The sequence below is a fragment of the Asterias rubens genome, chromosome 14 (assembly GCF_902459465.1).
Source record: "Asterias rubens chromosome 14, eAstRub1.3, whole genome shotgun sequence".
In the NCBI taxonomy this organism is placed as follows: domain Eukaryota; kingdom Metazoa; phylum Echinodermata; class Asteroidea; order Forcipulatida; family Asteriidae; genus Asterias; species Asterias rubens.
The window spans coordinates 11,999,108-12,015,683 of NC_047075.1; the positions used below are offsets into that span (position 1 = coordinate 11,999,108).

The following is a 16,576-nucleotide window of genomic DNA, read 5'->3' on the forward strand; positions in this document are numbered from 1 at the left end:
TTATTATTATTTTTTTTTATGCAAGTCGCCAAACACACAAAGCCTGAAGGCCATTTCAAGGTTTGGGCTTCAATCAAGTTTTTTTCCAGGGGCCATTGCCACCTACTGCAGTGGCTGAACAGGGTTACCCCCTTTACAGTCCATGAGGGTGTATGCTTGGGTATCATCCATCAGAAGCCTGGCTGGTAGAGCAAAAAGCATTACCGAATCAATTTTTAAAGACACTGATGGACACTATTGGTCACCGAAATTGCGAGATAATAATGAAAGAAAAACCACCCTTCTCAGATATAGTTGTGTGCTTTCAGATGCTTGATTTCGAGACCTCAAATTCTGAATATGAGGTCTCGAAATCAAATTTGTGTAAAAGTACTTCTTTCTCTAAAACTACGTTACTTCAGAGGGAGCCGTTTCTCACCATGTTTTATACTATCAAAAGCTCCCCATTACTCGTTACCAAGTCAGATTTTATGGCAATAATTATTTTGATAACTACCAATAGTGACCAGTGTCTTTAACCTTCAATTACAAAGAGATGAGTTCTTAAATGTGTCTTGATCCTCCATGTACAGGCGTCTTTTTTTCCTCAGAGGTCCACACTTCTTCGTATAACTTCATTTGTCCCCGAAACCAGCCACATCTTTGTTTTTAACAGACGTTTGCAGTACCCACTGCTGAAACATATGATTTGAACTGCCTCTAACTATCAGGCAAACTCTGTGGTCTAGTTGATATGACAATGGTCTATAATTGCAAAGGTTGTGGGTTCGAATCCAACCCGAGTATCATACCTTTGATATTTTATTTCACAGGACTCAGGAAGGTACTGAGGATACAGTGCTTACACACACCAGTGTACATGTATATGGGTAAAAACCAAAATGAATAAACTTTGTTGTTGTTTTCTTTTTCTTTGTCAATTTGTTTTCCTTCAGTTGCCCTGAACTACCAGACTCCAGGGCTAATGACAGACTTGTATGATGGAAAATTCAGACAAAATGGACAATGTGGCTACGTCCTTAAACCAGGAGTCATGAGAGAAGGTAAAATACAGGCATGAGAATCTTCTGGTTTAAACCGGAATTCCGTTTATTTTTTCCGTTCAAAATTGTGGTCTCCGAGTTCGATGTGAATTTGCTATAAAATTCGGGGGGTAGGTTTTTGGGGGTATACATTTGGATTGCTCTAATCCCTCTTCTCTAGTCAGACAATGTCAGTTTACCTTTGTAATTGTTATTATCGCGGATCCACACGTACGGCGTTCATGAAAAAAACGGCACCTAAAAACTAAACAATAAACTGCCGTCCAGCAACTGGTCCAGTTTACGGCTTGTGGTCTTCCTGGCATCGTGCATGCATGCAGCAGCAGCGACAGATGTATAAACTTGCCTCATTCCCTTTTCGTTTATAGTGGTACGGTTCAATAATGTTTGCGTGTAATGCGCTTGCTGCTGCAGCAAAGATAACACGTGTGGAGACTTTTGAAAATCTACTGAAAAAACAATGCACATGTTTGCACCATGTGTACTGTGTACGTGCAGGTTTGTACACGAACCAATGAGCGGCGCGGCACGAATCTGAGATCGCCGGCAGGCCATGGAAAACTGGTACCTGTTATTGCCTCACAACCAGCGACAGATATATTGGGAACCAGCGAACACACTGTACGTCCGGACGACGTGCTTTCTTCATTGGTTCTATTTCTATGTTGGGGTCTAATCTCAACCTCGTTCCAGTTATACCCTATGCTGAACCTCTTTCTCAAAAACACATCGCTCTCGCCAGATATATAGGCCTATATATATATTTTAAAATGTGCGTCGCTGACGGATCGTTAAAATCACAAACATTTAATTGCAAAAGAATTCTTTTACACAACTGAATTTCAAATCAAGAACCTATAAAAATGGTTGTTGGTGAGAAAAAAAACATTTTCACGGGGCAGAAATAGGAGATAAGATCGTCAGAAAAATTAAAATATTATTACTATTATTTTTTTTTTTCCCTTTCTTTTTCCGGAATTGTTACAAAATCGCAGGCGAACCCACAATTGTTTGAATTGTTTGAGCTTTACATTCCTTATTTTCCCTTAAACCTATTATTAAAATAAAAAAAAGGAAAAAACACACAAAAGTAGCTCACTTCTACCTGGAAAAATAGGTGTCAGAAATGCATCAGAGACCACCACAGAGCTTCTAAAATACCCAGAGCTCACAGGGCCCTTAAGCGGGCCCTGGACCCCGGCCGTAGGGGACTTCGCACTGCACGCTCGTGTTGTGTGCTTCGCACACAAATATAAATCAACCAAAATATTTGGAGACAAAAGGCTATTTTGAAGGGCCTGTCATGGATTTCACCCAACTCCTTGTTTAACTTAGGATTTAGGACTAAAGCATGTTAAAGGAACACGTTGCCTTGGATCGGTCGAGTTGGTCTTTGAAAAGCGTTTGTAACTGTTTTTTATAAAATGCATATTGGGTAGAAAGATGTTGTAAAAGTAGAATACAATGATCCACACAAACATGCCTCGTAATTGCACTGTTTTCCTTTTACCTCGCGACTAGCACGGTCTGCCATTTATGGGAGTCAATTTTTTGACTCCCATAAATGGCCGACCGTGTTAGTTTGCACAGTAAAAGGAAAACTACGCAATTTCGAGGCAAACTTGTGTGGATTATTGTATTCTACTTTTAAAACATCTTTCCAACCATATGCATTTTGGTAAAAAGGGTTACAAACGCTTTTTATAGACCAACTCGTCCGATCCAAGGCAGCGTGTTCCTTTAAGTTCCGTATACACGTACATGTACATGTACAGGACTAAAGCATGTTAAGTTCCGTAGACACGTACATACATGTACATGTACGTTAGGATGCATTGAACCCATCCTCCATTTAGATGAGTTACTGGATTACTACACGTACATGTACATGTACAGGACTAAAGCATGTTAAGTTCCGTATACACGTACATACATGTACATGTACGTTAGGATGCATTGAACCCATCCTCAACTAATATGAGTTACTGGATTACTACAGGTAGGATTAATCCTAGCGTTTCGTGAAACGGCTGCTGATTAATTTATGATTTGGTTGATTTTTTGTATGCAGAGATTTCTTATTTTAGTGCCAACTCTCGGGACATAATACCTGGAATATCGCCCCAGATTCTTCATATCAAGATCATCAGTGGCCAGAAGTTTCCAAAGCCCAAAGGATCTGGATCTAAAGGGGACGTAAGTTTAATTCATTTCAAGTTTGCATCAGGTATAAAAAATAGTATTTTATTTTACCCATACACAAATGTGTTTAAAGGAACACTACACGTTGCCTTTGATCGGACGGGTTGGTCTATAAAAAGCGTTTGTAACGACTTGTTATAAAATGCATCTGGTTGGAAAGTTGTTTTAAAAGTAGAATACAATGATCCACACGAACTTGCCTCGAACATGCATGGTTTTCCTTTGCATAGCTAACTAACACGGTTGGTCATTTATGGGAGTCAAATTTTCCATTTATGGGAGTCAAAAACCATAAATGGCCGACAGTGTTAGTTGACGAGGTAAAAGGAAAACCACGCACTTTCGAGGCATAATTGTGTAGATCATTGTATTCTACTTATAAAACATCTTTCCAACCATATGCATTTCATAACAAATGGTTTTCAAACGCTTTTTATAGACCAACTCGACCGATCCAAGGCAACGTGTTCCTTTAACCCTTTGCACGCTATCAGCGACCACAGTCGCCGAGCGTATTTATTCCCTGCGCGCTGTCGGCGACTCCAGACACCCAGCAGTACTGCAAGTAAATAGATGAGGACTTCTGGGAAACTATTGACCCCTGACCCTCATCCAGCTGCATGTATCTAGCTGTACATGTATGCAACGATATTTCATCTGGAAAAAACGATCTTTTGTCCCAAATTTTCTCACAATTTCCGATCAAAAAGCTGTATGCTAAGACAAAATGAGGACACAATGGACGTCCATGCAGCATTTCTGGAAAATTTTCAGGACTCAGATTTCGGAGAATCAGACTTTGAAGAGCTTTTTTCGAGAGATTCTGTGAGAATGCTGTACGTGTACTGTGTACGTGTACTGTGTATGTGTCAACGATAACGATGTATATGGACACGACAATGAGTCGGATGGCAGCAGCGATGGGTCTGGATCGGACGATGGCCCCGATAAAAATCGACAGCAACTAGGCTTGGCGGCCGGTGATAGAATAGTGGTAATGAAACAAGCGTATCTCGGTTATTCTTTATCCAAAAAACATAATGTTTACTGCATTAGATGGGAAATAAAATACTGAGTATAAAACTTATTTTGCAATTTAGCCCAAAACACTTTCTTCACAGAGTAAAGGTCTTGAGGAAAAATGTATGTGCATTTTAGTAGCCCCACACAGGAAATTCAGCGCCAGGGGAATACTGTGTGTACAGCCTCGTAGCGTGCTAAGGGTTAAAGCATGAAATTCAAGTTCTGGTGGTTAAGTCATTGGTTTGTGGGTTTTTGGGGTGTTAAATATCTCCCTGATGGATGCACAAGATCTCCCTGATAACAAGATGCAGATAATGGCAGTACATGTAGTGCTCAGAAATGTCCCAAACTCGAGAAATCAGAATATTTGTTTCAATTCAATTCAATAAACAATTATTTCCAATAGGTTATTTATTGCAAGTATATTATTATGTTGGTGTGAATAATAATAAACAAAGCAACAAAAATCTTCGAAAAGTCTAGAATTATTAAAGGCAGTGGACACTATTGGTAATTACTCAAAACAATTATTAGCATAAAACCTTTCTTGGTAACGAGAATGGGGAGAGGTTGATAATATAAAACATTGTGAGAAACAGCTCCCTCTGAAGTGACGTAGTTTTTCGCGAAAGAGGTAATTTTCCACGAATTTGAGGTCTCGAAATCAAGCATCTGAAAGCACACAACTTTGTGACAAGGGTGTTTTTTTCTTTCAGTAATATCTCACAACTTAGACGATCGATTGAGCTCAAATTTGTACAGGTTTGTTATTTTATTAATAGATTGAGATACACCAACTGTAAAAACAAGTCTTTGACAATAACCAATAGTGTCCACTGTCTTTAAAGGCAGTGGACACTATTGGTAATTGTCAAAGACTAGCCTTCACAGTTGGTGTATCTCAACATATGCATAAAATAACAAACCTGTGAAAATTTGAGCACAATCGGCCATCGAACTTGCGTGATAATATTGAAAGAAAAAAACACCCTTGTCACTCGAAGTTGTGTGTGTTTAGATGATTGATTTTGAGACCTCAAGTTCTAAATCTGAGGTCTCGAAATCAAATTCATGAAAAATTACTTCTTTCTTGAAAACTATGGCACTTCAGAGGAAGCCGTTTCTTACGATGTTTTATACCATCAACCTCTCCCCATTACTCTTCACCAAGAAAGGTTTTACTACCAATAGTGTCCACTGCCTTTAAATCATACAGCATTACACAATCATAGCCAACATGTAGGAAAAAGAGTGAAGCATAGACAATGACTGGGGCAGGACAAGGACGAAAAACAAAACGATGACAGAGACTAGACCAGAACTGTTTGTAAGATTCACATGGAAGAGGCTTGATACAAAAATAAGAAAGTTTCTTTTCGTTCTCACCTCCTTTGGGATACAATCTGAGCAACCAACAAAAAATTGAGAATTTGCCATTATGTTTTGTAAAATAGTGTTCTGAAGTGTGGAAATGGTCAGAGAAGGAGAGACAGTTATTGATAAAGACTTGTGACCATCTTATCTTCTCCAGGTTATTGACCCTTATGTTTCCATGGAGATCTTTGGAATCCCAGCTGATTGTGCTGAAGAACGGACAAAAACTATTCCTCACAACGGTAAGCAAAGGTCTATTAACCTAGCCCTACACAAATATAGGTCTCTTCCACTGTGCTGTACACACAGATTCTGAGTCCTATATTTTATTAGGTCTCCTTTCTGGGGGCGGACAATTTTTGAGGCTTTATTATTCAAGTCATATATGCAAGAAACCACTAATTTAAGCAGATCATGGTAGCATACACTTTTCTGTGTTGGGTTTTTTGGGTGTCATATATTTCTCACAAATAGGACATTTTTGTGAAATAATGCAGCTCCCAAGGCTAAGAAATTCCGGTTTTGGTCGTATTCTCACAGTTATCATTTTTAATTTTATTGCTACAGGTTACAACCCCATCTATGATGAAAGTTTTGATTTCACTGTCAATTTACCGGAGCTGGCTCTGGTTCGTTTTGTTGTACTGGATGATGACTTCATTGGAGATGAGTTTATTGGACAGTTTACAATACCATTTGAATGTCTACAACCAGGTAAATGAACTGACCTTCATCACGATGTGGCTATCTTGATTTTACTCCATTCTAACAAATTGTAATCAAATTGAGGCTGGACGAAATAATAATCTGGTGCCATGTTTGCGCAATGAATGTTAGCATTCATTATTGTTATGGAAACAGGGAACATGACCAAGATGGTGACAGCCTGATAAAGGTCTATATGATTTCAGGCATTGCATGGTGAGGTATCGATATATATTTGGTCTATGGTAACACCATGTGTATATCTATTTGCCAGGTAGAGTTTGTTCTTTAGAGAACGGTCTTGCTATATATTCTACTACGGCAGAGTAGATTTTTTTTTTTTCCCCTGATTTTTCGGGAGACTGTTCAGTTCTGAAAAGTACTGTCCTACTTTTTAACTACTGCCTGGGCGCAAGGTAGAAAATTGACTGGGACTACTCTAGCTTATAGGATAGTTTTGAACTGCACTACCATGGAGTGAGTGAGTTCTTCAAAACATATCCTATTCATAAGATAAAGTAGTAGTCCCAGCCGATATTTTACCTTCTGCCCAGGTAGTATTAAAAAAGCAGAACAGTTCTCTTCAGAACTGAGAAGTCTCTGAAAAATCCGGGGGAAAAAAAATCTACTCCGTGGTAGCAGAATATACAGCAAAGAACAAACTTTACCTGGCAGTTAGATATATCCATACATGTAGTGTTACCGCAACCCAAATATATACAGGAAAATGAAGGAGTGATTAATAGATGGAAATTTGCATCGGGATAAAAGTTAGGTCAATGGTTCGAATCCCACCCAGGTAAAATGCCTGTGATCTTTATTCACAAAGCTCAGGAAAGAGTATACAGTGCTGAACACACATCGATGTATTAAGGTAAAACCAAAACTAATAAGGTGTGATTAGTTAAGGTTTTCTTGATAGAATGTTGAAAGTCATCACAAAAAAGGAAAACAAAGCTTTGCAACAAATGTGGGGCTGCAGTTCCATCATTGTTAAATACAAGGCAATTTGACCTGTAATATATTTGTTTTTTTCCTTAGGCTTACGAGCAACAATGAAATACATGGAAATTTGCTATGCCATTACACTACATTATTTGTAATGTGAAAATTCCATTGAAAAGATTTGTGTCATTCACTACTTTCTTTATTTCTTAGTTGATACTAATGCCGTTTCTCCATGTTCTTGTTTAACAGGTTATAGACATTTTACATTGCTCTCAAACACTGGAGAGTCACTTGAACCAGCGTCTCTGTTTGTACATGTTGCTGTCACCAACAAACGCGGTGGAGGGGTGAGTTTACACAAAAATTTGTAAATGTTTAAGTGTCGTGGCTGAGCGGTTAAGAGCACCAAATTCAAACTGGTGTTTCTGAATAGCCGAGTGTGGGTTTGACTCCCTGTCGTTGCACGTGTGTCCGTAAGGAAGACACTTAACCATTGCTTCGTCCTTTGGTTGGGACATAAAGCCTTTGGACAAAGCAATGGTTAATGCCTCAAAATCCATATGTTTGTTTTTGCTTTACTAACTCTTATGTAATTTGGTTTCAGAAACCTACAAAGCGAGGCATGTCAGTCAAGAAATCCAAAAGGTCAAGAGACTACACCCATGTCCGACCTGTAGGCGTCAAAACCATTGATGAGGTTTTCAAGGTAGGTAAATTGTAGAGTGTCAAGGCCGAGTGGTTAAGAGTTTCGAATTAATGTTCTGGTAGTTAAAGACACTGAACACTATTGGTAGTGTTGTATCTCAACATATGCATAAAATTACACACCTGCAAAAAGTTTAGCTCAATCGGTCGTTGAAGTTGCGAGATGTTAATGAAAGAAAAAAACACCCTCAAATTCTAAATCTGTGGTCTCAAAATCAAATTCGCGGAAAATTACTTCTTTCTCGAAAACTACGTCACCTCAGAGGGAGCTGCTTCTCACACTGTTTAATATTATCAACCTCCCCCCATTACTCGTAATCAAGAAAGGTTTTTTGATAATAATCATTTTGAGTAATTACCAATAGCGTCCACTTCCTTTAAGTCATTAGAGTGTGGGTGTGAACCCCAGTCACACACTTGTTTCCTTGAGCAATATACTTTACTATAAATGTTTCTCTTCACCTAGGGGTAAACATGTAAATGGGTACCTGCTAGGGTACAGGTTAATTGTGTATGAAAAATCTTTTGGAGAGCTATGGTTGCCCAGGTTGTGTACTCACCAGGGAGCTGAGAAAGATTATAGGGATTATATTGGCCCATTGACAAGGGGTGGATTTCACAAAGAGTTAAGACTAGTCTTATCTCGAGTTAGGATGAGTTGTGTACTCACCAGGGAGCTGAGAAAGATTATAGGGATTATATTGGCCCATTGACAAGGGGTGGATTTCACAAAGAGTTAAGACTAGTCCTATCTCGAGTTAGGACGAGGTACTCTTCCTAACTTACTGTACATACGTTTTTAATATCTTCTAGGACTAGTTTAGGACTAGTCCTAAGTTAGGAATTGTCCTAACTCTTTGTGAAACCAACCCCTGGGCACTAGTGTTAAACACATTAAGACGATTATTGTTAAATGTGCTATTTAAGAATTTGTTTGTAATTATTATTAACATCATATTCGTTTTGGGTTTCAACCTTACACGGATGTGCGTTAGCACTTTATTCCTTGTACTTTCCTGAGTTCTGTGAAAAAAAATCACAGGCATATAACTCGGTTGGGATACTTTAAGGCATATAACTTTTGTGCGATTCGAACCTACTCAAGAAGTGGAAAGGTCTTGGGTTCGAGTCCCCAGCCTGTGATTTATTTCAAAGAAAACACATATTGGTGTTTATGTGTAAAACCAAAATGAATATTCTATACTATTAGATACTTAGTTCTTTCAATTAATTTGTCCAGTTAATGCAAATTGATGAAAATCTTTGTGATGGAAACCATTGCATTATAGCTATTTTTGTTATTATAAATAATTTTTTTTTATATTAATTCTTTTAGTTTATCTGATTATTTACAGGCTTCACTTGCACCTCTCAAAGAGGGTAGTGAATTAAGGGAAAATGTACAGAATGCTATGACTAGGTTCAAAGAGGCCTGTGGTCTAGCATCCATAGCAAACCTTAAGCAGTGTATACGCCTCCTTGCCACCAGACTAGCGGGGTCATCGGATACAGTGACCCTTCGATTGTCCATGAAGGATAACTTGGCTTTCTTGGATGCAGAGGGGAGTGCCCCAGACATGCTCAAGAAGGCACTCAGTGCATTTGATTTGGTAAGGAAACGCTGAACTCGACCACCCTCTGTGTCCTCTGTGGATGCAGCGTATTGATACCCTGCAATAAGCATGTATGGCAAAATGATCACCGTGTAACACGTGTGTGTGGCAAAATGGCATATCAGTAGTGCGCCCTCACCTAGAGATAAAAAGACGGCCTTTCATGGCCCTTATCTTTGCGCTGCGTGTACAATTCTGTGCGCTTTTACCTCTTTGGACCCCCATTTGGATCCAACCTCAGACCTGAGCCATGGATTGGGTTTTCGGTCGTTACCTGTGCCCAATTTCATGGCTCTGCTTACCGCCGAATTCTGCGCTTACGACCACGATTCCCTGCTAACGTGCAAGCGCCGAAATTCTGCGTTAGCCTTGTAAGCGTAGAATGCCTAGTAACGTGGAGTACGCACACGCAGAAGCCAAAATTCATCGCTAACCCCTGAAATACGCTTGCCGCAAGCACAGAATTTCCTGCTTCCGTAAGCGCCGATTCTGTGCTTACGGTAAGCAGAGCCATGAAATCGGGCCCAGATTACATGGGTTTTCCACCATTGGGCTTTTCCTCCCACGTCTGAAACTGAACATTTCTTCTCATGTCCTATTCATCCTGTTATTGCCTCTGAAAATACTGTAGCAAAAGAACTGTTTCTGACAGCGAGATACTGAAACCAATAGACCGTATCAAATAACCGCTTTGTTGCTATGAGATTGGCCATGTGGGGTAGGGCAGATCGTGTACGCATCTAAATGTGTACATCAATGAAGCAGGCAGCTTTCCAGTTTGATTTATATGGCACATGCTCACAGACACCATTTTTGTAACATTTTCTTCCCATAAATCGATTGCACTAGGCGTCATCAACCGTCGTATGATGAAATGTGCACCCGTGCAAGGCTTTCATGGCTAAGAGCTGTGTGTAGCGTGTACACGTATGCACTTATGCATTGTTTATACATCAAATATGGCGGTTGATGACGCTTAGTGCAATCCATCTATTACCAAATCCAAACACTATAAATCCATCTAAGGTTGTTTTCCAGATTGTTTCGGAGTGCAAGACGTAGGTATACAAATGATGTTGAGTTGTTTTGATAGATAAAATATTTTATTAGTGTTTTTTTCTCGAATTCTAGATGGTTTCTGAGAGCAAGACACTAATGGAACAAGCAGACAGTCTAGTTGTAAGGATCGATGAGGTACAGAAGGCTGGATTGGAGTACCATGTAAGTTGACACTATCCCTGATGAATTATGCATAAAGGCACTGGACACCTCTGGTATTTATCAAATCCCCGTATTCTTACTTGGTGTATATCTATACATCTTCCCCTCAGTTTATCGTGCCCGGAACCCATGCTTTGTCATTTGCAGATCGCTCACTCTGGGAACATCGTCATCATCTCGTTGGTTTTAAGGCCGTTGTCCAGTCTGTTCTGGGTTGGCCTGCTTTCTCCGAATGGCTCTCCTCCACTTTGCCCTGTCCATCGCATCCCCTTGCATTGACTCCAAGCAGTTCCTTGTCATTTGACATGGAGCTCTGCCACGTCGGACGTGGTCCCACCCACACTTACGTTGGTACACCTGTGGACCCTTTTTCTCTCCTTTTTCACTCCTTTCTCTCTACATGGCCAAACCACCTCAACCTGTGCCTCCTCAATTCGGTGCCGATCCCCTCCACTCCGCCTCTCCTCCTCAGATCCTCACTTGACAGCCTGTCAGCCAGATACACCCCACACATCCTCCTCATCGTTCTCATCTCTGCTCATTTCTTCTGATGATTGTTTTCATTCTTTGCAGGACAATCTGAGCTATTTACTTACCAAGGACGGCCTGAAAGGCAAGAGACTCTCCAAGGTAAGACCACTAATCCTATTCATTTTTGGTTTAAACCTTTCACCAATGTGTTAAACACTGTAGTTTCCAGAGGTCTGTGAGCAAAATCACAGGCATATAACTTGGTTGGGATTCCGTACCCAGGACCTTTGCAGCTCTAGAGCAGATAGATTACAAACTACCATTAGGTAGAGGTAGGGTTGAACAGAGAAATGTTAGGTTCAATGTTCCTTTTATTTTCCACAGTATCAACAAATAAAATACATTATCACTCAAGAGCGATCAGCTAAAAGAATACAGTACAGTAAAGGTACATCAAGATGAAAATAAAAATTATACCGCAGAAGGATCCATTTTAGAAACAGAGCTTGTAGGCTGTGGTCCCTAAAAACATGCATTTGCATAGAGACACTAATAATTACACTTTGGTGAACCACAATATTGATTGAGCGGTGCTTGAACCTGTGACCTCCAGATTAACATTAGGGTGCTGTACCAACTGATGAGTTATCTAAAAAGTTGCATCTCATTTTAGGGCTAGATAGCTCAAGGGCCATCTAGAATCCATCATTAAAGTACCCGAATCCTTTAAAGGATTCGGGTACTTTTTCAAAATGTCCACAGATTTACATTAAACTTACAGGGCTTGAAGATAATGATAGTGGAAAGCTTCCTTTCAAATATTACTAACTAAGTTTGTGTAGTTTTGAGAAATGAGTAAAACAAGTCACAAAATAATTTTGGTCTCATGAGACCAAAATTATTTTAGCATGTAAAATCCCCTTAACCAGTTATGATATTATACCAAAACCATAGCATACGTATTTACATGCTAAAACTGAGACAAATATTATTACTTTTACTCATTTCTCAAAAAATACAGCACCTCAGTAAGTAAAATTTCAAGGATAGTTCATTAATGTAAATCTGTGGACATTGTGTTTTTTGTTAGGAAAAAAGTACATATACCCTTCTAAGCAATTTTTGGGCTAAAGCAGCTCTTTGAAATTGGCCTCAGGTGGTTGAGCGATAGCAAATTAAACTGGAGGTCAGTATGAGTAAATTTGTTCTGTTCAAGCCAAAATGATTAATGTTCCACCTAAACAATGACAAGGATCTGTGGGTGTGTTTGTTATAATAGTTTATATATTTTATTTTTACTGTAAATTTCCGTTTTACTTTTAAGGCATCAGAGAACTTTGCTTGGAATATCAGGGTTTTGAAAGGCCAAGCTGATCTCCTCTCTAGATCCAAGAAGGAGTGCCAGGATTGGATGAGACAGGTAAGAGCTAGAGCTATTGTTTTTGGGAGGGAGTTTGGGGGCACTTCCTTATGAAAGGGACAGGTTAGCTTGAATTGGGCAAGTTGGTCTATAAAAAAACGTTTTGAATCCATTTGTTATAAAATGCCTGGTTTTCCTCTGACTAACCTGACATGCCCATTCGTGAGTCAAAAACCACACAGGCATATTTGTGTGGATCTTTATATTCTACTTTTGTAAGATCTTTCTAACAATGCATTTCATAACAAACTCGCCCGATCCAAGCCATTGTGTCCCTAAGATTCAAAGATTCACATACCTTGGAGAGTTTCATTGGTTCAAACAGTGTGGTATTGTTTCTCCGGTATTGAGTAATAAGGGAATAATATAGTTGACATCGAGGTCTTAAAGGAACACGTTGCCTTGGATCGGACGAGTTGGTCTATTAAAAGCGTTTGAAACCGTTTGTTCTGAAATGCATCTGGTTAGAAAGATGTTTTAAAAGTAGAATATAATGATCCACACAAGTATCACTCGAAACTGCACGGTTTTCCTTTTACGTCGCGAACTAGCACGGTCGGCCATTTATGGAGTCAAAATTTTGACTCTGATAAATGGCCGACCGTGTTAGTCGACAGGGTAAAAAGAAAACCACGAAATTTCGAGGCATATTTGTGTAGATCATTGTATTCTACTTTTACAATATCTTTCTAACCATATACATTTTACAACAAACGGTTACAGAACGATTTTCAAAGACCAACTCGACCGATCCAAGGCAACGTGTTCCTTTAAACTGCCAATTAGAATCAGCAGGGTTGTGGCCTTGTGACGAAGCGAGGTCCTTAATCGCACGGCCACGACCCTAGAAGGTTTTAAACTGATGTATTGGACCGAATCACTACTCTTTTGTCAGGCTTGTGAGACTGTATCACTTACGCTGAATTGCACGTTTTATATTTTCCCATTCCCTGTTTGTGTGGGCTCTGCTTCTTTTCCCAAGAAAACTATTCATACTCGGGTGATAACTATTTTTAGTTGATGAGGCAACTTGTTAGTAATCAGTAAATCAACTGAATCTTGATGTTTATGCATTTTTATTGACGACCTTACACTCTCATTTCTTTCAATCTCTTCAAAACTCAGATCCAGGAGGCAGGAACGGCCCTAGGTCTGATGTCATCTGTTGAGCCAGAACCGGAACCAGACCAAATCAGCGAAGCAGAAAGCTGATGACCGCCACCAAAACGTTCCATTACATTTTTTAAGTTAATGTTTTTAGTCCTGTCGGTCATCAGGTGCCCCTTTAAGGTTGAAAAGTGACTATTTTTAGGTAGTAAAATATACATGTTGTTGTACATGGTCCCTAAGACTGCTCAATTTAAATCTCAGAAGCAACCAGGGATGGGTTTCACAAAGAGTTACTTAAGACAAGTCTTATCTCGTCCTTACTCTATCTCTTACCCGTCCTTGCTTATGATAGGCTTCAGTTTATCTCCTAGGACGGGCCTTTGTGAAATCGACCCCTGGTAAATATACCATTTATGACTGGTATCACATGTTTGCTTTGCAAATGATTGTTAAGCAAGTTTTCCTGCATACCTAGCTCTATGAAGTTGGCTCCTTACACAATTTAATCAAGCCTGTAAGCACATAAAAAAAACACAGACATACCTTGCTTTGCAGAAACAGGTATCGATAACCAGGGTAATTTACATGTAGTTTACATTGCTATGACTGGTGCCCACTTTGGCTTAGCTAGTAGATTTGATAATCAGCATTTTCTGCCTGACAGTTTGTTTGCCTTGCCTTGTATACTTTTAAAGCTGTGGAAATCTTCCAGAAGCAATGTGAATCTAAGTGTGCAAAAGCACTTTGATGCTCAGCAAGTTTATTTTAATCACAACTCATTGAATCCTGGCATGACTGTTATCTCCATCATGATGGCTGGAGCTAGATTCAAGATAGCTGATGACTTGAGTGGAGACCACCAATCACCCTTCCTGACTTGGAAGCTGCTACTTAAACATGACTTTTAACCTTACTGCGTGGAACAAAAGTTTTGTCAATTTTTCTGACGGGTTGTCTGGGTCATTGTGTACACAAATTATCTTACCAAGATGGCTGCAGTGAAATACTGGTCTTTGTAGAGATTGTAGAACAGGGTAGTTCAAACATAAATAGTTATGTTTATTAATAGATATTGTACTTGTAAATACACTGTGGCGATTTTCAGAGGGTCAAAGTTCTAAAACAAAATTATTTCTAAACTACATTTTGAGAGAAGAAGAGTCAGATTGCGATGGATGGTAAAAGTCATCTAAGAATATCACTTCTAGAGTCTATTTGTACACCATGGCAAAGCAAACAATTACATTATTGACAACTGTCAACCGTTATCCACTGTACAATAGACCGAGCCATTAAGCTCTGCGCCATTGCAAATTGACCAGTCACAACAAAACAAAGGTCCGACATGCGTGCGCGTATGTGGCGTGCGCGGCAGAGCTGTGCAGAAAGGCATTGGAGAGGCTCACGTGTTCTTGCTCACACGTGCGTCGTGGACAGAGCTTATGGATGGGTCTACTGTTACACGCTGTAATGGCAACTTTACACACTGTATTTCACAAGGATAGGAGAAAAATGCAACTGATTCAAAAATAATCAGAGAACCTGTTCACAGCTATTCACGACAGCAAAATTTACTGATACAAAACACAATCAGACATCAGTGACACACTCCTGCGATCCTTATAGCTTGAGTTTTACTATATTGCGCCTGCAGCAAACATTGCTACATTGCATCTTGAGAATTAAAAATTAGCCGCGACTAGGGTAGTTGTGACTATTTGAGGTACGACTAGTAGAATAACAAATTTCCCTAGTCGCCCAGTGCTAATGACCAGTGAAACTTGTTCTACCATTGCAACAACAAAGATGTGTGTGTGTGGCATAAAATAACAAAATATAGCTATCTACCTCACAGTGTACGGTTAGCTTTACCAACCAATGATGATCAGTTTAGATGTGCTAAGCTAATCTTTTTCAACAAATGGTTACATACAGGGCCCAATTTCATAGAACTGCTTATTGACCGATTTTGTGCTTTCTGTGTGGTTTCCATTTCATAGCGCTGCTAACTGTAAGCACACGAAAGGTGAGCTAACCTTCCGGTGCTTTACTGCACAAAAACAAATGATGTCACAATGCAAATCCATGGTAAACGCGCAATATGGCCGCCTGATTTGTCTGCTAACCTGTGATATACATTTGCACCTTTCCAAACTTGTCTGCTACAGTAAGCACGAAAATGTGCTAATAGCTATGAAATTGGGCCCTGATCCTGTCCTTTATTTGCTTTCCAAAACAATTTAAGGATTTACAGTTGCACATTGAGGTAGTTTTGTTGTTGATATCATAATTATTGTATCACCTTGGTTTGAAATTGAAGGCAGTGGACACTATTGGTAATTGTCAAAGACTAGTTGGTGTATCTCAACAAATGCATAAAATAACAAACCTGTGAAAATTTGAGCTCAATCGGTCATCGAACTTGCGAGATGATAATGAAAGAAAAAATACCTTTGGCACACAAAGTTTTGGCGTTTAGATAGTTGATTTCAAGACCTCAAGTTCTGAACTTGAGGTCTCGAAATCAAATTGGTGCAAAATTACTTTTTTCTCGAAAACTATGGTACTTCAGAGGGAGCCATTTCTCCCAATGTTTTATACCATCAACCTCTCGCTATTACTCATCACCAATAAAGGTTTTACGCTAATAATTATTTTGAGTAATTACCAATAGTGTCCACTGCCTTTAAAACACCGTCTGTGTTGGATTGTTTAGTGTCAATGGCGTAAACTGAGGGAGA

At 39.4% G+C, this 16,576-nt stretch overlaps 1 protein-coding gene across 1 annotated transcript in view; it reads left to right on the top strand.

Moving 5' to 3' along the window:
* LOC117299285 (inactive phospholipase C-like protein 2) overlaps nt 1-15,181 on the top strand; it is a 40,277-nt gene extending 25,096 nt beyond the window's left edge. Inside the window, exons 17-27 of the mRNA XM_033782773.1 lie at nt 936-1,043; nt 3,115-3,239; nt 5,800-5,884; nt 6,210-6,356; nt 7,545-7,642; nt 7,900-8,001; nt 9,356-9,610; nt 10,745-10,834; nt 11,408-11,464; nt 12,630-12,725; nt 13,851-15,181. Of these exons, the coding sequence (XP_033638664.1) occupies nt 936-1,043; nt 3,115-3,239; nt 5,800-5,884; nt 6,210-6,356; nt 7,545-7,642; nt 7,900-8,001; nt 9,356-9,610; nt 10,745-10,834; nt 11,408-11,464; nt 12,630-12,725; nt 13,851-13,937 (1,250 nt within the window). The 3' untranslated portion in view covers nt 13,938-15,181. The remainder of the gene's footprint in view (nt 1-935; nt 1,044-3,114; nt 3,240-5,799; nt 5,885-6,209; nt 6,357-7,544; nt 7,643-7,899; nt 8,002-9,355; nt 9,611-10,744; nt 10,835-11,407; nt 11,465-12,629; nt 12,726-13,850) is intronic.
* The last annotated feature ends 1,395 nt before the right edge of the window (nt 15,182-16,576 follow it).